The sequence below is a fragment of the Canis lupus genome, chromosome 21 (genome assembly GCF_003254725.2).
Source record: "Canis lupus dingo isolate Sandy chromosome 21, ASM325472v2, whole genome shotgun sequence".
Taxonomy (NCBI): domain Eukaryota; kingdom Metazoa; phylum Chordata; class Mammalia; order Carnivora; family Canidae; genus Canis; species Canis lupus.
Genome location: NC_064263.1, coordinates 37979247 through 38002052, shown reverse-complemented (window position 1 = coordinate 38002052; position 22806 = coordinate 37979247). Strand labels below are relative to the sequence as shown.

Here is a 22806-nt window from a genome sequence, read left to right as displayed (position 1 = left end):
GTTATTATTGTGTTTTTAAACTAATATTCACCTACATATTTAGGCTTACTAGTGCTTTTCATTCATTTCTGCCTGTCTACACTTTAATCCAGATCATATTCCTCCTATCTAAGCTACTTCCTTCTCTGAATCTTAGTGCAGGTCTACTAACAATAAATTCTCTTAGCTTTCATCTGTATGAAAAAATATTATTTCCCTTTAATTGTTAAAAGATATTTTCATTGGGCAGCCCGGGTGGCTCAGTGGTTTAGCACCTGCCTTAGCCCAGGGCCTGATCCTGGAGACCCAAGATCGAGTCCCGCATCGGGCTCCCTACAGGGAGCCTGCTTCTCCCTCTGCCTGTGTCTCTGCCTCTCTCTCTGTCTCTCATGAATAAATGAATAAAATCTTTTAAAAAAAGATATTTTCATTGGATAAATAATTCCAGGTTGGCATTTTTTTTTTGTTTTTTCAATACTTTAAATATGTCATTCTATTGTCTCTGAGTTCATACTTGCTGTTGCAGAGTTACTATCAATATTACTGTTGTTTCCTGGAAAATAGCCTTTTTTAATCTGGTTGAGATTTTTCTTGCATTATAATTCAGGAGTTTGGCGGAAATCCCTAGCTATGATTTTCTTTATCTTCTTGGGGTTCACAGAGTTTCAGGAATTTGTTAATTCCCCTATTATTTTGGAAAACTATTCTGCCCTATTGTCTGTCTCCTCCCCTTTTGGAACTTCATTTATACATACATTACAACCATTAGTTGGGTCCAATATGTCTCTTAAATGTTCTGTTACTTCGGATTATCTATGTTAAGGACTATTACATTTTCCGTTCTGTATTACCCTTCTTTATCTCTGATAACTCCTTGCTTAGGAGTCTGCATAGGCTGAAATTAATATAGCTACACTTGCTTTCTTTTGATTAGAGTTAGCATGGTGTACTTTCCTCCATTCATTTACTTTTAATCTTTATGTGTCTTTATATAGAAAGTGGGTTTCTTAGACAATATATAGTTAGGTCAATATATAGCTTTTGATCTACTCTAAAAATATATGTCTTCATTTTTTATTTATTTATTTATTTATTTTAAAGATTTATTTTCTTTTTTTTTTTTAAGAGGGACAGAGAGAGAGAGGAAGGGAGCAAGAGCAAGCAGGGTGAGTAGAGGGCAGAGGGAGAGAGAGAATCTTAAGCAGGCTCACACTCAGCACGGAGCCTGGATGCGGGGCTTGATCTCACGACTCTGGGATCATAACCTGAGCTGAAATCAAGAGTTGGACACTCAACCAACTGCATCACCCAGGCATCCCACAATATATGTCTTTGATTGGTGCATTTAGACACCTGATGTTCAAAGTGATTCCTGATACAGTTGGATTAATAATACCTATTATGTCAATTATTGTTTTCTATTTTTGCCCTTGTTCTTTGTTCTTATTTATCTCTCTTACTCTTCTGCCTTTGTGGTTTCAATTGAGCATTTTATATGATTCCACTTTCTGTCTTTTCTTAGAATATTAGTTATACTTCCTTTTCAACTATTTTTAGTGGTTGCCCTAGAGTTTGTAATATACATTTACAACTAACCCAAGTTCACTTTAAAATAACACTACACTACTTCACAGAAACCTTGTAATAATGAGTACCTTATATAATAAAATAATCCTAATTCCTCTGGTCTTATATCATTACTGTCATTCATTTCATTTATATAAGGATATATAAATGCAAATATATACATAAGATATATATATATAAGCATGTAGAATTGAATACATTGTTGCTATCATTATTCTAAATTGTTACTTAGATCAAATAAAGAAAAATAAAAGCCTTTAATTTTATCTTTACTTATTCCTTCTTCAATGCTCTTCCCTTCTTTTTTTTTTTTTAAGATTATTTATTTATTTATTCATGAGAGACACAGAGACAGAGGCAGAGGGAGAAGCAGGCTACATTCAGGAAACCCAACGTGGGACTCGATCCTAGGACACCGGGATCACGCCTTGAGCCAAAGGCAGATAGATGCTCAACCAATGAGCTACCCAGGCGTCCCTGCTCTTCCCTTCTTTATGGAGATCTGAGTTACTAACCTGTAGTACTTTTCTTCTCTTTAAAGAACTTCTTTTAACATTTCTTGTCTGACACATCTACTGACAATAAGTTCCCTCAATTTTTGTTTGTCCAAGAAAGCCTTTTTTTCTCCTTCACTTTAAGAATTTCAAAAGTTACAGATTTCTAGGCGAGTGTTGATTCTCCCCCATCACTCTACTTGAATGGTTTATGAAGGTAAGTTTGATGTAATTATTCTTTTTGTTCCTCTATAGGTAAGTTATTTTTCCCACCTTTGGCTTTTTTAAGGATTTTTTATCTTTGGTTTTCTGTAATTTGAAAATTTTCTGGATCTATGGTTTGGTGTTTAACACCTTATTTGAGAAAATCCTCAGTCACTACTGTTTCAAATATGTCTTCTATTCTTTCTTGCTTTCTTTTTCTGGTATTTCTTTTGCAGTTGCCCACAATCCTTGGATATTCTGTTCTGTTTTCTCAGTCTCTGTTTCTTTGTTTTTCCAGTTTCGAAGATTTCTGTTGACATATCCTAAAGCTCAGAGATTCTTTCCTCAGCTGGAGGGGAGCTCCATTAAAGGCATTCTTTATTCTATTCAGTACTTTTGATTGTGAGCACTCATTTTTGTTTTGTTATTTTAGGATTTCCACCTCACTACTTACATTACCCATCCATTCTTGCATATTGTCTACTTAATCCATTAGAACCCTTAGTTTGCTTTTAGTTTTTTTAGTTTTCCCTCTTCCTTTGGTGGGAGAATGACTAGAGCAGACTGAAGCTGAGTATTTCCCTTCCCCCAGGTTAGCTGGGCTCTGATAAATTCTCGGTTAACTAGGCTCTGGTTAACTAGTTTCCTCTGAAGGCAGCCCTGTTAAGAAGAGGAAAGGGCTCTGGTGTCTTTAAAAATGGTTCCTTTTCCCTTCCCCCTGATAGAAGCATGTTCTCTATGATTTCTGAGAGAATCTGGTCAAGCTCTTAAAGATGAATCCCACAAAATTGTGGGGGGCTCCTTATGATTGGGTCTCTCGGGAGTTTTTAACACTCAGAGTTACCCTCCAGCAAGTTGCCAATTACAGTTCAGGCTTCCCAAGCCCAGCACTGGTTCCAGGTACTGGTCCTGAGTTTCCCCTTCTCTTCTCCAAGAAGTCATTACTTTCTGTATTTGCTTGCTTCTCCAGTTTTGGAGGGACCCGCTGCCCTGTGTCCTATCTCTCTTACGGATCCTCAAATAGTTTTTTTTTTTTTTTTTAAAGTCTGTTCAGCTTTTTTACTTGTTAGGACAGAATGGCAGCTTCTAGGCTCCTTAACGTGCAGAACCAGAAGCCACAAGTATTCTGTTATCTATATATTTTTCCCCTGGTGTTTCAGTTTGGATATTTTCTATTTTTCTGTCTTCAAGTTCACTACTCTTATTTTCTGTTGTGTCTAATCTGTTCTTAAACCATTCTATAAGCCTTTTAATGTAATCAACCACATTTCCCAGCTCTACACTGTCCATGGTTTCTTTTCTGTGTGCTCCAGTTCTATGATAAAATTATCCATCCATTTTTGTCCACCTTTCCGTCTCTTTTTTTTTCTTTCTTTTAAACATTATTATTTTAAAGCTTCTGTTAAATTCAACATCAATATCATAGGTAGATCTCCCTTTAGTGTTGGCTTTTCTTGCCTGTCAATAACATGGTCCTGCCTCTTCACATGTTTTATTGTTTTTCTATTGTATGCCAAACATTGTATATAAAAGAATTCTGTAATTGTATATTCCATTGCCCATATCAGACATAATGTACTTTATTTATTTTTTTAATATTTTATTTATTCATGAGTGACAGAGAGAGAGAGAGGCAGAGACATAGGCAGAGGGAGAAGCAGGCTCCATGCAGGGAGCCTGATGTGGGATTCAATCCTGGGACTCTGGGATCACACCCTGGGCCAAAGGCAGCCACTCAACCGCTGAGCCACCCAGGCATCCCCATAATGTACTTTAAAAGTAGGTATTAGTGTTGTCCTGTATTGCTTATGTTGCACCTGCATCTGTCGTCTAAAACATTTTGAAGTGTTCTATAATCTTTTGAGTTAAAGAAAATTCCTTAATTATAGTGAGGGTGGGTGAAATGAGTAAAGGAACAAACCATGGGGATGACGACTACAGTTGTTAATACTGGATTGTATATTTGAAAAGTGTTAATAGAACAGATGTTAAAAGTTATCACAGGAAAAAATTGTGACTATGTATGGTGACAGATGTAAACTAGACTTACTGTACTGATCATTTTGTAATATATGCAAATATCAAATCATGTTTGTACACATGAAACTAATATACTGTTATATATCAATTATACCTTAAATAAATAAATGGGAAAAATTCTATTGGAAAGACTTACTAAGATAGAGTCAGGTTTCTTCCGCTCTCATATTAAAATTTTTTTTTCCTTTATAATTGCCACACTGCAAAAGAATACCCTTTCCAAAGAATTTTCCCTTGTTTTGGATATATGAATCTGGATCTGCAACTCTTGAGGTTAAGTAGCTCTGTATTTTATCCCTGAATCCCTAGTGCCTAACAAAGTACCGGGTGCAGAGTGAATGTTCAAAAACTGTTATTGAATGAATGAGCAAATGGTCAACTAATAACCAATCCAAATTGCTTAGTCATATTAATTTACAACACATAAAATGGTATTCAAAGTTACCTCTAACTGTATATTGAAAATATTTTGCACTATTATATACTTTGAGATCTCCCACATTTAAATCATAAAGAATGATTTCTTACCAGCTCTTCTTAGACCTATATGGTGAGTTAGGGATACAGAAGATGACCTTTGCTTCGGGATTGTCAGAAGATTTGAACTAAAAGGCCCATTTAGATAGGATCCTTGACTAAAAGGGAAAGATAACAGATTAAGAATTTTAAAGCCATGGGAAATTTCCTCTTTTTTATTCATGGTCTTCAGTTCAACTAGGAAACATTTACTTATACATTCAGAGTTTAGACATCTATCTAGTGCTTACAGGCCTAAAGGAGGAGCCAGTAAATGTTTTCTGCAATGGACCAATTAGCAAATAAATACTTTTGGCTTTATAACTACTCGACCCTGAGTATAAAAGCCACTGTAGCATAAAAGCAGCCACAAATAATAAGAAATAAGTATGATTGTGTTTCAATATAATTTTATTTGCAAAAAACAGGTTACAGACCACACTGAGCCCACGGGCTGTAGTTTGCTGAACCCTGGTATTAAGCAGGTTATCATAACATCTGGAGGACTTCTTAGAACACAGATTGCTAGTTCTACCTGCAGGTTCATTAGGTCTGGGGCAGGCAGGGCCAGTAATCTGCATTTCTAATAAGTTCATAAGTGATGCTGGCACTGCTGGGTCCAGGGACCTCACTGAGAATCACTGGCCTAAGATATACAGTTTTCACTATTTCCTGCCCCCTCTCTTCACAGCTATCGATTACCCATTAACTCAGTCACTTCCTGTAACTATTTTTTATAGGTTTCAGAGGTCTTATGAAGAAATTAAACATAGGTAGGCAATCACACAGTACACCAATGTGATACATAAAATGCAATTTAAGATTATATATTTGAAAGCTTTCCAGTGCCAGCCATATAGCAAGTACACCATAAATTTTACCCTTTCTTTGATACTCACTAGCTTGTTTTCTTCTGTCAACATCTCACGTGGGCACTTTGCCACAGGCTCAAGGACAAATCTAGATTATCTGCTTTTCACTCAGTATTTTTTAGTGTAGGCTAAGTTCTCAATAAACTCTTCTCCAACTGCTTCATTTTTTCTATATGTCCATACTCATTATTCAAGGAAGGCCTATTTTTTCTGTGACGTAAAAGATTTTATTCGTGTCTCTATTACATTTATACATAGTGTATTAGAATTTCACTGATTATAGATTCTTTTCCCTCATTATTTTGTGATTTTCTCTAGGGGCTATAAGACATATCTCTACATCCCCAGTGGATATAGCACAGTGCCTGATAAAGGTGTTCAATGGGATAAATGAATGATCTTCTCTTTAGGTTCCTAGTCTCAATTTTCTAGAGAATATATCGATCATTTTTGCTCCCCAATTTTGGGTGGACTCTCTTTCTTTCCCTAACTCTTGCTTTCAGGCTCTCCTTGGACCTTTTTCTAGAAACCCATGTTTGTTCTATATTCCCATGGAAGAAAAAAATTCTGTATTATAAAAAGAGAAGGCATGCAAAACCAGTTAGCAATCATTAAAACTTCCTTACTGACATTAACAAAAATTTTAACACTATTTTATTGTGTACCATTTATTGTTTTAGGTAGTTTACATACTTTTATCTTTTTTTAAGTCTCCTACTATTTAACAGATAAGGAAACTGAGGCTTCTAGAGGCTAAGTAATGTCCCCCCATTCACACAGCTAAAATTTACAGTGGCAGAGCTAAAATTCAACCTCTAATTTGTCTCTAGAAGGAGAAAGCATTTATTTTCTACCTATTTTTAAAAGGTGTTGGCCACATCTCCCACAAAACAATTCTATCTTTGTGTGTTTCTCCATCTGTAAAATTAGAGATTCAGAAGTAACGCCCCCCGCCCCCCCGCCCAGTTTCATGGGTAGAATTTATTGATTCATCAGTTGCATATAACACCCAGTGCTCATTACATCAGTGCCCTCCTTAATGCCCATCACCCAGTTTCCCCATCCCCTCATTCATCTCCCCTCTGGAGGTAAGGACTTTTAAATGAACATCTAACTTTTGGAGTCTATCATGTTTTATCCTCAAGCCAGTAGTAATGATAATTTGTTGATGATGTCACAAAAAGAGGCAGTATGCAAGTAATGCCACCCAATAAATTCATCTCCGGCTAACACTCAGTCCTTCTTTGTATTTGAGATTTCCTTGCTCACATGTTAAGTGGGGGAAATGAGGAAAGCGCAGTAAGAATACCACTCAGGGCTATCTTCAAACAGAAAAATTTGTGTATTCTACCAAAGTTTACTCCCTGATTAATTGTCAAAACAAAGCTACATCTTTGTCCTTTTCAAAATGCGCCCACAGCAAGGCTCCATAGTTTTCTACCTTGATCTAGGGTCTTAACATTTGAAGCATACCATACAGTCAGTTAGCTGTGTAGAATTGAGAGGTACAGGTCAAATTATAGGTTTTCAGCTGAGTTCTAGAATCGTCTCATTAATTCCTGGCCTACAACCAGATAAATGTACACTCCAATGAGATTACATAAAATACTGAAGAAAGCAGAGGAAAGAAGGATGGGAATCTAAAAGTTTATTAATAGTTGGTAGGAGGATGATTGAAATCATATTTGGGAATCATTACAAGAGATTGTCAAGTTATGGTCACAGAGTTAAGCCACATGTTAAGAGTTGATTTTCAGCTAACCAATGCAAATTACCCTGATAAGGTTTGTATGTGTGTGTGTGTGTGTGTGTGTGTGTGTGTAGCTGTATAAACTTGTTGGCTGTATGTCTAGATTCACAGAGTAATTCTCTTAAGAAACTGAGTGAGATGATGCCATTAGCCCCCTTGAATCTCTTCAGCTCAAATAGGGTCCAGGGATTGGTATAAATCTCTAATACATTATGAGATCCAGAATTGAGAAGCTGGTTCCCTAGTGCATTATTTAAGGAACATAGTTCCTAACAAGTTCTTTCACTGATTACCAGATCAGTTATGGAGAGGAAGGATAAATTGGAGAATGAGTTAAAGGGAAGGCTCCTTAGCGTAGGGGTGACTTAGTCAATAGCCCACGGAGTTTTGGGAAACAACTTGCCTGCTTTTCCCCACGGAAAGTCTGTTCAAAGGAAGTGAGCTGTGAACTCTAAATATATGTATGTGCTCTGTTTAGCCACAGGGAGGGCTGGGTCCTAGCAGTCAGTCCAAGGATACAAGCATAGCCATTTTTTAAACCATAGTGTCAACCCTGGAACTCAGAGATGGGTAATCCAATTGTCAGCTAACTCAAAAAAACCTTATTCTACATTTCCTGGAACTTCGTGACCACAGAATCTTTATCCTAGGTCTTAAGCTTCAGCAGAAGGCAGCATCCATTGTCATAATCTAATATGGACACCATACTCTTGCAGGACATTTGTTAAGCAGCTGTTTACCTTTAAAGATCCATTTTAATGCAATCAAACTCATCACGGTAATCAAGCAGGCCTCAGAAGAGCAGTAATGACTAATACACAGCAGAAAGTGAAAGTGCCAAAAAATAAAATAAAAAATAAATAAAAATAAAAAGAAAGTGAAAGTGCCATAAAAGAGGTAAAGAAAAGGTGTTAAGGAGATTCAAAGGTGAAACAGATTACTTCTCCTTGGAAACCAAGGGAGGAAGACATCAGGGTGTTAGTCTTTAGAGGTGACACCTGAGCCCAGTCTTTTAGGCTATACAGACATGAGGGTGAGAAGACATGTTCCAGGGGGAGAGAGCAACTATAGGGGGGCATAGAAGCAGACAAATAGAGGGAAGCGCAAATAGTTAAACATGACTGGAGTTTCAGATAAATAGAGAAAGACTGATGTATTTTGGTGTTGTAATCAATTAAAATCTCAAGTCCTGTGAGAGATGAACAGTGCTGAACTCTTCAGGGCAGGTAATACGGTGGCTGTTCAAATGCAGTAACTCTTCTGCCCTGGGGTTTTCTTCCTTTGGATTCCTGTTATCATATCTATCATAAAGTGTATAATACTTCACTTTTTTCTCCAGACAAAGCATGAAGAAAGGCAAAATTCAATCCTATAGGGCAGCCCTGGTGGTGCAGCAGTTTAGCGCCGCCTGCAGCCAGGGCGTGATCCTGGAGACCCTGGATCAAGTCCCACGTCAGGCTCCCTGCATGGAGCCTGCTTCTCCCTCTGCCTGTGTCGGTGCCTCTCTCTCTCTCTGTGTCTCTCATGAATAAATAAATAAAATCTTTAAAAAAAAATTCAATCCTATATTACTCTCTATTCAAACAAGGTGGGCTGGGAACTTTAATTCAGCTTAATTTTCAAACGGGTTAAACTAAAAATGAAAATTATCAGGAAAAGTTGAAGGAAGAGTTTAACGCACGTCACATGCCTACATTTTCACCTAGAGAGCATTCCGAGTCATTTTTCTGTTCTCATTCTTTGCAAGATTGCTCATGTCTTTTAGTTTGTTTACTTTTTCCAAGTAAGAGTGCAGCTTTGACATAAGGGAATTACAGGGTTTCAAACCCCAGGCTAGGAATTTGGGTCCTATTCTATAGGCATTGGTAAAGGTTCCAAAAACTTGATGTCTGTTTAAGGAAGATTTGTGGCAGACAGGTAGGAGATGGATCAGGCTGCGAAGAATATTAGAAATAGAAAAGCCAATTAAGAGGATGACAGTCCAGGTAAGAATAAGCATGAAGCAGTGTAGGCAAAGTGAAAAAGGAGAAGAGAGAGCAGAAAAGAAACAAGATGCAGACATAGACCTGACAGCTGGTATCAAAAGGATGCAAAGATAACATCAACTTTTCTAGCTAAATCCATTTTTTTTTAAGCAACCACCAAACTAGAGTGTAGTAGCATTATGTCAGGAAATAAGGGCAGAAACACAGTAACATGAAAATGTACTGGAGGGATGAGAAATTTGGTTTCAGTCAGAGCTTTGGGGAATGAGAGGTTCAATACTGGAATCACGTTGAAAACACAGTTGGGAGCATTTTTTTTAATTATTTTTTTTAAAAAGATTTTATTTATTTACTCATGAGAAATGCAGAGAGAGAGAGAGAGGCAGAGACACAGGCAGAGGGAGAGGCAGGCTCCATGCAGCGAGCCTGATGTGGGACTCAATCCCGGGACCCCGGGATCATGCCCTGGGCCAAAGGCAGGCGCTAAACCGCTGAGCCACCCGGGCTTCCCATTTGTTGGGATCATTTAAAATCACAGCGAAGCTATACGCAGAATCCAACGCTAGGTTCAAATCAAGACTCAAAAATATAGGACATGTGACCTCAGTTTTGGGTGCTCTAATAAAGTCAAGATGAATGCCTCATGATTCCAGATTCACAAGTCTATTCGCTTAAAGCCTAAAGGTTCCTGAACAAAACATTACCATATGTGAAAGATCTATAGCTATGCTGCCTAAAATGAGTGCCATACACGGACGCCTGCGTGGCTCAGTAGTTGAGTATCTGCCTTCGGCTCAGAGTGATCCAGAGTCCCGGGATCGAGTTTCACATCAGGCTCCTTGCATGGAGCTTGCTTCTCCTCCCTCTGCCTCTCTGTGTCTCTCATGAATAAAAAAATAATATTTTAAAATAAAATAAAATAAAATGACTGCCATACATGGCTATAAGATGGCCACATATGACTCTTTGTATTTTACTTAAATTAATTAAATCAAATTTAAAATTCAGTTCCTTAAACATACTAGACATATGTCAAGTGGTCAGTAGCCACAGGTAGCTAGGGATTGCCATACTGGATGGTATGGATATAAAATATTCCCATAATCACAAAAATTTCTTTTTAAAACATTTTTAAAAAGATTTTATTTATTTATTCAGGAGAGACAGAGAGAGAGAGAGAGAGAGAGAGAGAGAGAGACTGGCAGAGACACAGGCAGAGGGAAAAGCAGGCTCCATGCTGGGAACCAGAGGTGGGACTCTATCCCGGGTTTCCAGGATCACACCCTGGATCGAAGGCAGTGCTAAACCACTGAGCCACCCAGGCTGCCCATCATCACAAAAATTTCTATTGGACGGCACTGATCTAAGATAATGTTTCTCATGGTTAAGAAATATGTCATATTTTCAGTTCCTATCATCATTGACTTCCCCATATCCCACTTCCATTAAAAAGCAAAACAAAACAAAACAAAAACAAGACTGTCATGTTTAGGCTCTGCATTTGCATTCTCCAGTACTATGCTCTTTCTACATCAATCCACTCCTGTTTATCTATTATCTATCACTCAATTTTCTTTTAATAAAAAAGGAGTTCATCTACTTGAATATATTATAGAAAATTCAAATTAAAAAAAATCACACAAGAATCTAGAAAATTTTGTTTGCTCGTCCTTCCTATATAAATGTTAACACAACTTTTAACAAATTCGTATGATCCAACCCTGCCATCTGCTGTTTCAAATGTGTAACTGTACAGCTCGAGCTAAATGCAGTACAACACATGCCCAATAAGGACAGCGCAGAAAGTTTACGCTGATTCCAAGTCTCTTAACATCCTTAGATGAGTGGCTAAAGAGCAGTTCGTAACTCCCACAGGAGAGCACTATGTTTCCTGGCTGCTTAAAAACAAAGTACTGAATCTTTGGTTATGAGGGTAAATGGGTATATTTACATTTAGAAAATTTCTGTCCCTGCATCTTCCCAGGTTCATTTAGCTGCAGTTACTGATGGCTTTCGTGTGCAGCATTAGCACCGGTCAGTTCCAAGTCAACCGTCCAGTGAGTACAGGATGTATTAGTAGTCGTAGTCCTCCAGCAAGAACAGAGCTTAGGGAAGAGTTCTGCTACCTTGTGTCTACCCTCGGAGAGAAGCCTGGGAACGTGCTCCTCCGCTAGCAAGTCAGTAGCTCCGCTGACCCAACTTTGGATGCTGTGCACTGACGGGTGTGATCGCCCCCATAAGCCTAATTTAAAAGCTTTCCTACCCTGTCCTAAACTGACTCTCACTTCCTCAAACCGCCTCCCTGATTTTTCTTCTCAAGGCCCCAGCATGCCTCGTACCCAAGGTACTTAAATGTTTTGGAGAAGACACGTTTGCTTCCTTTTAAGGATCAGTTTCTCTATGGTGCCTTATGACCACCCGTGCTGTCCTAGGTCTAAAATACTTCAACTGCTCCTTCTGCTTTTAGTTATTTCAAACCTCATTCAACAAAGTGGATGTATTTGACTCAAGTTTCTTTAAAAGACTGGGGATTTTACCTCGAAATGCCAAACTCTTGGTGTGGCCTCTTGCCATTCCCGCGCTCCCACCTTGAAGACTGTTCTGCGGGCGGCGGGCCTGAGGCTGTGGAGCTCCTCCTCAGCTGTGGAGTCGATAGACTAGTCCTACTGCTTAGGCCCTGCGGGATAATTGAACAGTGGTTAAAATCGTCACCTTCAGATCTGCTGTGTGTGCATCAGTCAAGAGGACGTACAAAGATATCAATGCAAAGTATCTTTTTAACAGGTACAGGAGAAAGAACATTTTACTCTGAAAAGCCATCAAATGACTCCAAATTTTACATTCTATACTGTTGTTCAATTATTAACTCTTCCTCCCACTTAAAAAAATGATCTCTGAATGCCCTACAATTTAACAAGATACTTATTTTTTGTACACATCACCCCCTCGTTTCATGAGAAACAAATGCTTACAAATTCAAAAGTTGATATGAAAGATTTACCCTGAAAAGCAATTGCAGAGGACAAGCTTCAGATCAGGGACAAAAGCCCTATATCCTAAGCCTTTTTTTATTTTCAGTACAGTGCTAATGTACATAGGGTTAATCTGGAGAAAGTGAAAGATTCAGAGCCATCTTTTTTTTTTTTTTTTTTCAGAGCCATCTTTTTATTTTTTTATTTATTTTTTTTTTCAGAGCCATCTTTTTAATTAACAAACTCAGAACACGATTAGCATTAATAATATCTTAATTTTTGGGCAGCCCAGTGGCACAGCAGTTTAGCGCCGCCTACAGCCCGGGGTTTGATCCTGGGGACCCTGGATCGAGTCCCACGTCGGGCTCCCTGCATGGAGCCTGCTTCTCCCTCTGCCTGTGCCTCTCTCTCTCTCTCTCTCTCTCTCTGTGTGTGTGTGTGTCTCTATGAATAAATAAAATAAATAAAATCTTTAAAAAAAATCTTAATTTTTGAAAATATTCCGAATTGATCTACTCAATTAACCAAAGTTGTTTTTTTTTTTTTTTAAACTACTGAATGGGTGGGGTTTTTTTTTTTTTTTCTTTTTTTTCCTGAATGGGTGTTTTACTGAGATTTACATAAAACAGTTTTTGCTTCTTCTGAATTTTCCCCATTAACAGATACTGAAACCATCTCAGAGATAAATATCTCCTATGTTTAAATTTCCCAATGATGTTGATTTTGTAAAGATTCATAGTTAGACTCAGAGAAAAAGTTCTTTGTGGAACATAATCCTTTCTGGCTATAATTTAGGTTCATATAGTCTTTCTTAGTTCTTAACACACATATAAGACATTTACATTAAATTACTTTTTACAACTCCTTTTCCTCACTAATTATCTTTTCATAAATAGCTATGGTTCTTTTCTGGAGTAGCGTCAGTCTTCTATTCTATTCCAAAAGCAGAGACAAATCAGATGTGAAAGAAGTTTAAATAACACAATGAAACGAAATAAAGGTTACTTCCTGGTTCTTATAGGACTTACTCCTATCAGTACCAAAAATAAACCTGATTACCTAGAATGTTCAGGAAATGAGGCACTTAGGCATCCTGTTTAATTAATATTGTTTAAAATGTTTTTAAAATGTACTAGTGCACTTTTTTACACAGTATACACAGTAACAAACATAATGGTGTCAGTAAGATTTTCCTGATTAAGATTTTTAAGGAAAAAAAAAAAAAAGATTTTTAAGGATTATTATTTTTAAGATTGCTCTTCTGTTGTGTCCAGTATACTTCAATTGAAAAAAGAAAAAAACTGCAAATGACATCAAATGTCAATGGAAAATACAAAAGAGCATATCACATATGTTCATAGTTTCCACATGTCAAGTGAAAACTAAGAATAGAGTTATTTAATTGATGAATTTTTTACTGTCACTTTTTGATGCTTGTGATTAACCTATTTCTCATAGGTAGAGTGCTAAAAAGAATGTCAGACAGCTTGGGGCAGCCCAGATGGCTCAGCGGTTTAGCTCCACCTTCGGCCCGGGGCCTGATCCTGGAGACTTGGGGATCGAGTCCTGCGTGGAGCCGTGGAGCCCACTTCTCCCTCTGCCTGTGTCTCTCATGAATAAATAAATAAAATCTTTAAAAAAAAAAAAAAGAAAGAAATAAAGAATGTCATGCAGCTAAGTACCATTGTTAATTGGACTTTGACGAAGGCAGGTGCTACTGTATAAATTTCTTAAAAATAAAAGCATCATATAATCACCTATCATCTAGATTTATGATCAGTAATTACCAAAATTTTGCCCTAACTGGGCTTGCTTAATTTTTCAACATTTCTATATTCTAATGCTGAGAACTAACACAATGAACTATCTGATCAAAATCCTTCCAAAACTATATTTAACTGTTTCTAAGCTCTATATACACTATTACAATGAACAAAATTAACTGATTTGAATTTTATCTTCTCTTGATTAGTTTCTTTACCTGTGTAGAATAAGTTAATCTAGAATAATCTCTAACATATTATTTCTCAAGTTTATGATTTTAGCTATTGATAAAGATATCGATTAATAAAATAAAGCTTATATTAAAAGCACTCTGAATGAGCATAATATAAACCTACTTAGAATAGTATTTATTATTTCTTAAAGAAAAGCCTATTTTGAAGCATTGATATTAAGAAAAATTAATCCCATATCTAATAATGGAAAAAATCAATGTCTATTGGGCTATAGCGATCCTTAGAGGGTAAAGGGGAAAAAAACAGATCAAAAAGATGTGAAAATTCATTTAAGATAATGCTATGTAATTCATAAAATGAATATTATAACGATCAATTCTTTGTGGTTCAATAAGAACGATTCCTGGATTCTAAATAATACAATAGATTAATTAATGACATGACTGGACTACTACTTTGTTATACAAGCCTAGAATTCAATTTGTGTGTTGTTTTCTACTTCTTAAAAACAGTAACAATGATAAAGAGTTGTAACCGATGAAGTGATAACTGCTGATTATAGCAAAGTTATTTAGAATTAAAGCTGAATACTCAATTAGAATTATTTGAGATTTATAACCACCTCTTGAAGTCCCAAACAGCTCAATATACAGTATAAAAAAGCTGATCCTTGAAAAAGAAAGTATATTTTATCTAAGCTATAAAGGAGCACTTTTAATTTGAAAATATTAAACATGGTAAGTAGGGCTGGCTAATTACTGTATCTTGACCTTGTGAAGTTTTCGATCTCCTTTCTCAGTTGGGTCCTCTATTTCTGAGCAGGGGTAAAATCCAGGAAATGGCGTGAGAGGATTAATCTTTGGCCTACAGGAACCTGAGAAAGCACCCATCAAGCTACTGATACTCCGCAGGGAAGAAATGACTTGTGGGGGAAGGGTTGGATCAATCAGAAGATCTGACACCATATTTCGAGCCTCATTTAGCACTGAAAGATCAACTCCACTTCCACCTCCAGAATTCTAGAAAAGAAAAGAAAAAAGTAATATTACAGATTTGCTATTTAAACATTCTAACATTTCAGAATTATTCTATTTTAAATCAATAGAAATATACATTACACATCCACAGCAGTTCTTTCACTTACTTTACACACTTAAGAGGCAGTCGAGCACAGTGATAAGGCTCCATTGCAATGACATTGGGGCTTGAAATCGACACTTTAATCCTAACTCTATGATTTTGAGCAAATTATTTAACATCTGCACCTTTTAGTTTCTTTACCATAAAATGGAGATTATAACATCTACCTCATTAAGGGCTTATGTGAGACTTTAGTCTGAGAATACATGTAAAACACATAAGGCAATGTATAGTGCATATATTAAAAGTGCAATAAATAATAGTATATCTGTCGATATTATGGAAAATAAGATAAAAATACAGGAAAACGGGGTCAGAGTTCAAAGGAGACAGTGATTAACTTTGAACTCATGGTCACCAATAGTATCATGGAAGGAGTAACATCACACTTCACCTTAAAGAATGTATAGAAAAGATATTTTTAAAATTTAGAATGAATATTTTATTGACATATACACGTGGTCTGATTTTTACTTTTTGAAAATACATATAGGGATCCCTGGGTGGCACAGCGGTTTGGCGCCTGCCTTTGGCCCAGGGCGTGATCCTGGAGATCCGGGATCGAATCCCACGTTGGGCTCCTGGTGCATGGAGCCTGCTTCTCCCTCTGCCTATGTCTCTGCCTCTCTCTCTCTCTCTCTGTGTGACTATCATAAAAAATAAAAAAATAAAAATAAAAATAAATGAAAATACATATATATGATGTTCAACTCAATTACCCATAGAAATGAGAACATGCATAATCAGAATAGTGAATTAAATGTTACTTGTGGTGCTTTTATTGTACCCTGAACTTATATTTGAGTGTGTCTGAAATTCATAATTACTGAATGCATGTAATGAGTTTACTATAAAACTGTTTAGTAAGTATCCTCAACACATTTTGGGACTAAGAAATGTTATGAAAGTTAGAACAATAATTAGCTAAATAATGTCTTTGCTCTTTGGAGAATTTTTTTCCCTGGTGAAGTATTATTTTATCTTAGTTTTTATGTGAAAATATTCCTTATTGCTAGGGTATAGCCCAGTTATTTCTAATCTTTATGAATAAATACTCCCCTATATATGTCACTATAGATAATTAAGGATATTTCTGACAAATAGCTTCCCATAAAATTGAATTTCTGAACCACAGTAAATGAACAGGTTAAGATTTGATCATTACTGTAAAACTGCCCTCCCATATGTTGGTTAAATCTATATGTCCACAAATTGTATTATAATAGCATCTATTTTCCCACACCTAAGTGAGAAATCTATTGATATTTGAGTTGGCATTCCCGTACAATCATGTGTCATTTCTCAAATGTTTAATTATGACATGGCTTGCAGATTTTGGTTTTGGGTTCTTTTTTTTTCATATTTGGGATTCACTCAGCTTCTCAAATTTGTAAGATTACGTCTTTTGCAAAATTTGGGGAAGTTTTCAGCCATCATTTTTTTCAAATAATCTTTTAAACTCACTCTCTCCTTCTCAGATACTGATATGAATTTTGGATCTTTTGTTATTGTCCCTAAGACTCTGTTCATTTTGTTTCCACCTATTTTCTTTCTGTTGTTCAAATTGGGTAAATTCTATTGCTTTAGCCTGAAGCTCACAGATTCCAACCTCTGTCATCTCCACTCTCCTACTGAGCCCATTCAGCAAGTTTTAATTTCCATTATTGCATTTTTCAGTTCCATAGTTTTCATTTCTTTCTTTTTTATAACTTCTATAGATCTACCTCAGAGATGTTGCAGGTTTGGTTCCAGACTACTGCAATAGAGTAAATAGCACAATAAAGTGAGTCAAAAGAAATTTTCTGGTTTCCTAGTGCATATAACAGTTATGTTTACAATATACTGTAGTCTATTACATGTGCAATGGCATTATGTCTAAAAAAAACAGTGTACATACCTTAATCTAAAAATACTTTATCTGGCCACCTGGGTGGCTCAGTTGGTTAAGAATCTGACTTTGATTTCAGCTCAGGTCAGGATCTCAGGGTTGTGAGATTGAGCCCTGTGCCAGGCTCCATGCTGGGTGTGGAGCCCGCTTAGAATTCTCTTTCTCCCTCTGCCCCTCCCCTCCATACTCTCTTCTCACTCTTAAAAAAAAAAAAAAAAAAAAGATACTTTATTGCTAAAAAATGCTAACTATCATCTAAGTTTTTGGTGAGTTGTCCTCTTTTTGCTAGTGGAGGGTCCTGACTTTGACACTGATGGCTGCTGACTGATCAAAACAAAATGGTGGTTGCTAAAGGCTGGGGTGGCTCTGGCAATTTCTTAAAATAAATGAAGTCTGCTGCATTCAGTTGACTCTTCCTTTCACAAACATTTCCCTGTAGCATCTGATGCTGTTTGATAGCATTTTATCTACAGCAGAACTTCTTTCAAACTTGGGAGTCAATCCTCTCAAAACCTGCTGTTGCTTTATCAAGCTTATGTAATATTCTAAATCCTTTGCTGTCATCTCAGCAATCTTCACAGCAGCTTCACCAGGAGTAGATTCTATCTCATGAAACCACTTTCTTTGCTCATTCATAAGAAGCAACTCCTCATACGTATGTTCAAGTTTTATCATGAGATCGCAGCAATTCAGACTCTACTCCTGATTTTATTTCTCTTGCTATATCTACCACATGTGTAGTTACTTTCTCCACTGAATTCCTGAACCCCTCAAAATCATCCATGAGGGTTGGAATGAACTTTTTCCAAATTCCTATTAATGTTGGTATTTAAAGAAAAAAAAAAGTTGGTATTTTGATCTTTTCCCACTAATCACAAATGTTTTTAATGGCATCTAGAATGGTGACTCCTTTTCAGAAGGTTTCAATTTTCTTTGCCCAGATCCAACAGAGGAATCACTATCTATGGTAGGCATCCTAGTTTAACATAATTCATAACCCTGTGATTTTCAGAATAGTAAATGAGCACTGGCTTCAACATCAAGTCACTAGGCCCTGATGTCTCCTCTCTGGCCATGGGAGGGTCTAGGTGCCATCTTCCAATAGAAGGCTGTTTCACCTGCACTGAAAATCTGTTGTTTAGTGTAGCCAACTTCATTAATTAGCTTAGATCTTCTGGATAATTTGCTGAAGCTTCTACATCAGCACTACATCAGCACTGACTTGAACTTTGATATTATGGAGATGGCTTCCTTCCTTTCCTTCCTTAAACCTCATGAACCAACCTCTGCTACGTTCAGACTTGGCTTCTCCAGTTTCTTCATTTCTCTCTCTCTCTCTCTTTAAAGATTTATTTATTCATTCATTCATTCATTCATTCATTCATGAGAGACACACAGAAAGAGCAGAGACATAGGCAGAGGGAGAAACAGGCTCCCCGTGGGGAGCCAGATTTGAGACTCATTCCTGGGACCCAGGATCATGCCCTGAGCTGAAGGCAGACACACTCAATCACTGGACACCCAAGTGTCCCTTCACTTCTCTCATCTTTCCTAGAATTGAAGAGAATTAGGGTCTTGCTCTGGATTAGGCTTTGGCTGCAAGGAATGTTGTAGCTGGTTTGATTCTCTATCTAGACACTAAAGTTTTCTCTGTATCATCAATAAAGTTTTACTTTCTTATGATTCACATGTTCACTAAAGTTCACTTTTACATTTCCTTCAAGAACTTTTTCTTTGCATTCACAACTTGAATGTCTGGGCAATAGGCCTAGCTTTTGACCTATCTCAGCTTTTGACATGCCTTCCGCTCTGAGCTTAATCATTTCTAGCTTTTGATTTAAAGGGAGAGACGGGGATCCCTGAGTGGCGCAGCGGTTTGGCGCCTGCCTTTGGCCCAGGGCGCGATCCTGGAGACCCGGGATCGAATCCCACATCGGGCTCCCTGTGCATGGAGCCTGCTTCTCCCTCTGCCTATGTCTCTGCCTCTCTCTATTTCTCTCTCTGTGACTATCATAAATAAATAAAAATTTAAAAAAAAAATTAAAGGGAGAGACGTGTGACTTTCACTTGAACACTAAGAGGGCCTTGCAGGGTTATTAACTGACCAAATTTCAATATTGTTGCATCTCAGGAAATAAGGAGGTCCAAGGAGAAGGGAGAGAGATGGGGAAACAGCTGGTCAGTGGGGCAGTTATAACATATACAACATTTATTAAGTTCACTATCTTATATGAGCATGACTCATGGCACCCCAGAACAATTACAATAGTAACATCAATCTGATCGTAGATCACTTTAACAAATATAATAATGAAAAAATTTGAAACAATTTACCAAAATGTTGGAGAAACACAAAGTGAGCAAATTCTGTTGTTAAAGTGACAAAGCAAAAATAGATTTATTTGCTTGATGCAGGATTGCTACAAACCTTCAACTTATAAAAAAAGTCACAGTATCACTGAGGGGGGCACTTAACGGGATGAGCACTGGGTGTTATGCTATATGTTGGCAAATCGAACTTCAATAAGAAAATATACAAAAATAAATAAATAAAATAAAATAGAATAAAGCTGCTAAAAAAATTTTAGCTCATTACTTTACAATGTCAACTCTAAAATTCTGAAGGATGGAAGAATCATATATAATGTAGTAACCATTAAAAACTTACATTAATATTTTCAAAAAAAACCCCACAGAATCTGTGAGGTGCAATAAAAGGGGATGTGTCTGTATTTTTGTTATTGTTGAGATTTTCTATTTTATTTGTAATTGCTTGTTAGAACATTTTTATGATGGCTGCTTTAAAATTTGTCGGGGGTGCCTGGGTGGCTCAGCTGGTTAGATGCCCAACTCTTGATTTGGGGGTTTAATCAGGTCATGATCTCAGGGTCATAAGATTGGGCCCCATGTCAGGCTCCCTGCTCAGTGGGGAGTCTGCTTGTTCATCTCCCTCTGTTCCTTGCCCTGCTTGTGCTCTCCAAAATAAAAAAAAGAAAATCTTAAAAAAAAAATGTCAGATAATTCCAAATCCGATTCATCTTGGTATTAAGCATTGTCTTTTCCCATTCAAGTTATGACTTTCCTTGTTCTTAGTATGAAAAGTTATTTTTTTATTTTATCATCAACATTTTGGGTATTATTCTACAAGACTCTAAGGTCCTATTTAAATCTTTTGTATTAGGAAGTAGTCTCTGTTAGGTAGGTCCTGGTCTACTTTTTCAGGCTGCGGTTCTTTTTTTCTTTTAAGATTTTATTTATTTATTTGAGAGAGAAAGAAAACAGGAGAGTAATGGGGAGAAGCAGATTTGCCACTGAGTAGAGAGCCCAATGATGTGGAGTTTGATCCCAGGACCCTGAGATCATGATCAAAGCTAAAGGCAGATGCTTAATCAACTGAGCCACCAGGCACCCCTCAGGAATGTGGTTCTAATGATATTTTAGTTTTCAGAGCATTCACCGTGGTATTTCAGCCTGCTTGATGGTTTTCTGATGCCACTAGGGTTCCCACTGGTCCTTGTTATACCTCTGTGGGTGAGGAGATGGGAGGAATTTCCTCAGATTGAATCTCTAGGTGGGGGAAGAGAGTCTTCAGGCCACAGGGAGAAAGCAACTTCTGGATTAGACACGTGTTGTGGCAATAGCCCCTCTGCCACAACATGTAATAAAATTACTATAATTAATATTACGGAAAATTATGAAATGAAAATATAGATAAAGTGGCATTGGAGTTCAAAGAAGATACATAAACTTTAATCTGAATGGTTGGCAGAAACTTTATGGAGGGAGTAGCATTTGAGCTAGTAATTTGGTAGGATTTTATTTATAAAGATTATAATAAAACTAAAAATGTATTTGGGGCGTTTATTCTTCAAGAAAGAATACAAATAAAGGTACAAAAGTAGTAAAATAGCCAAGTACAAGGAACATGAAATTATTAAAATACAGGCTTCATTTTTTTCTAAAAGAACATTGGAAAATAAGATGGAAAGGCAAGTTGGGACCACATTTTTGAGAACACGAGATCCCAGCTAATGGATATGAACAAGGGAAATTCATGGATTCTGAGCAAGTTAAAGAGGAAGAATCAAGCAAGGAAAGAGAAAAGGAAGTAATGGAGGCCACTGAAATGTTAGAGAGGATGAAAAGATAACTCTTTATGTTAAGAACGGACAGAGATGGAAAAAGAGCATTCTAGGCAGAGAGACAAGCAAGTGTGAAGACCCAGACACCCAGCCTGCCTAGCATGTTTGAGGAATAGAAGGGGACTGGAGTCACTAGAGCAGAGTAAATGAAGGAGAAGTTAGTAGGACACAAGGTCAGAGAAGTAAAAGGGAGTAAAGTGGGGGACTATATTGTGTAAGGTCATTTGGTAAGGATTTTTAACCTTTATTATTCTGGGTGAGAAGAGCAAGAGTGACAAATTTTTAAAGCTGAACTTAAATTCCTATTTCCCACTGGCTTACATGTGGCAAATCTTGGTTTTTGCCCAGAGAGCTGGGGTTGATTAAAGAAGAGGACAAGGGAGAGGTAGGTGGCGTTCATGTGCAAATGCTAAAATATTTACTATTTGGCCCTTTACAGAAAAACTCTGCTAAGTCCTGTCTTGTATTATAATTTCAGAGACCCTTAGAATTCATTATTGAAATTAATATAATATTAACTCACATTTTTAGAGTGCTACCTACTAGACATTCATCATCATCATCATCATAATCAGCCCTCGGAAGGAATTGGTATCATTCCCGATCTATAGATGACAAAATAGATTCAGAGTGCCTTAAGAGGCTTGCCTTATTTTTCAGCAAGGACCCTGTCTCAAAGCAACTCTTCCGCCTAGAATAACTGGTCTAGAAAAGCTGAAATAAAAAGAACACCCATTTCAGGGCATCAGAGCACAGTCAAGCAGCCAGGCCTTGAAAGAACAAAAAGTCAGAGTTTAAAAATTAAAATGAACCCACCATACTGTACTACTTTTTCTCAAGGAGTCTGCTGTGGATTCATAATTGGCCAGGGCAGAGAGGACAAGAAGCACAGTAGTTAAGAGGTAGGAAATAGAGTGGAGCTTTCTGTAGTCACAGGAGGCTCGAAGACCAAAACTGGAGTATAGGGTTATCAGGACAGGCAGGGCTTTAAAGCCCAAGCAAGATCTCAGAGAGGAGAAAAAGAAGCAAGGTTGAATTCAGAGCTGCTTTCCCTCAAAGGCATTTGCCAATTTGCAAACAGTGGCGGAGAGATGGAGAAACCCAAGCAAAAATTCTCAAACAGATTTCTATTTTGAGAGTTAAATAGAGCTTTCAGCAGTCTAGAGGGAACAACATCAAAAGGACTTCCTAGAAAACACCACTAACCAAAAATTATTATGAGACAGAAAACTTAATAGGCCTAAAACTACTGAAGAAACTGAATATATAATTTAAAATT

At 37.1% G+C, this 22806-nt stretch overlaps 1 protein-coding gene across 1 annotated transcript in view; it reads right to left on the bottom strand.

Moving 5' to 3' along the window:
- The window catches only part of PDE3B (phosphodiesterase 3B), a 167512-nt gene that overhangs the window by 43516 nt on the left and 101190 nt on the right, over positions 1-22806 (bottom strand). Inside the window, exons 3-5 of the mRNA XM_025459572.2 lie at positions 15128-15376; positions 11965-12104; positions 4833-4939 (exon numbers count right to left, since the gene is read on the bottom strand). Coding sequence (XP_025315357.2) covers positions 4833-4939; positions 11965-12104; positions 15128-15376 — 496 coding nt within the window. The remainder of the gene's footprint in view (positions 1-4832; positions 4940-11964; positions 12105-15127; positions 15377-22806) is intronic.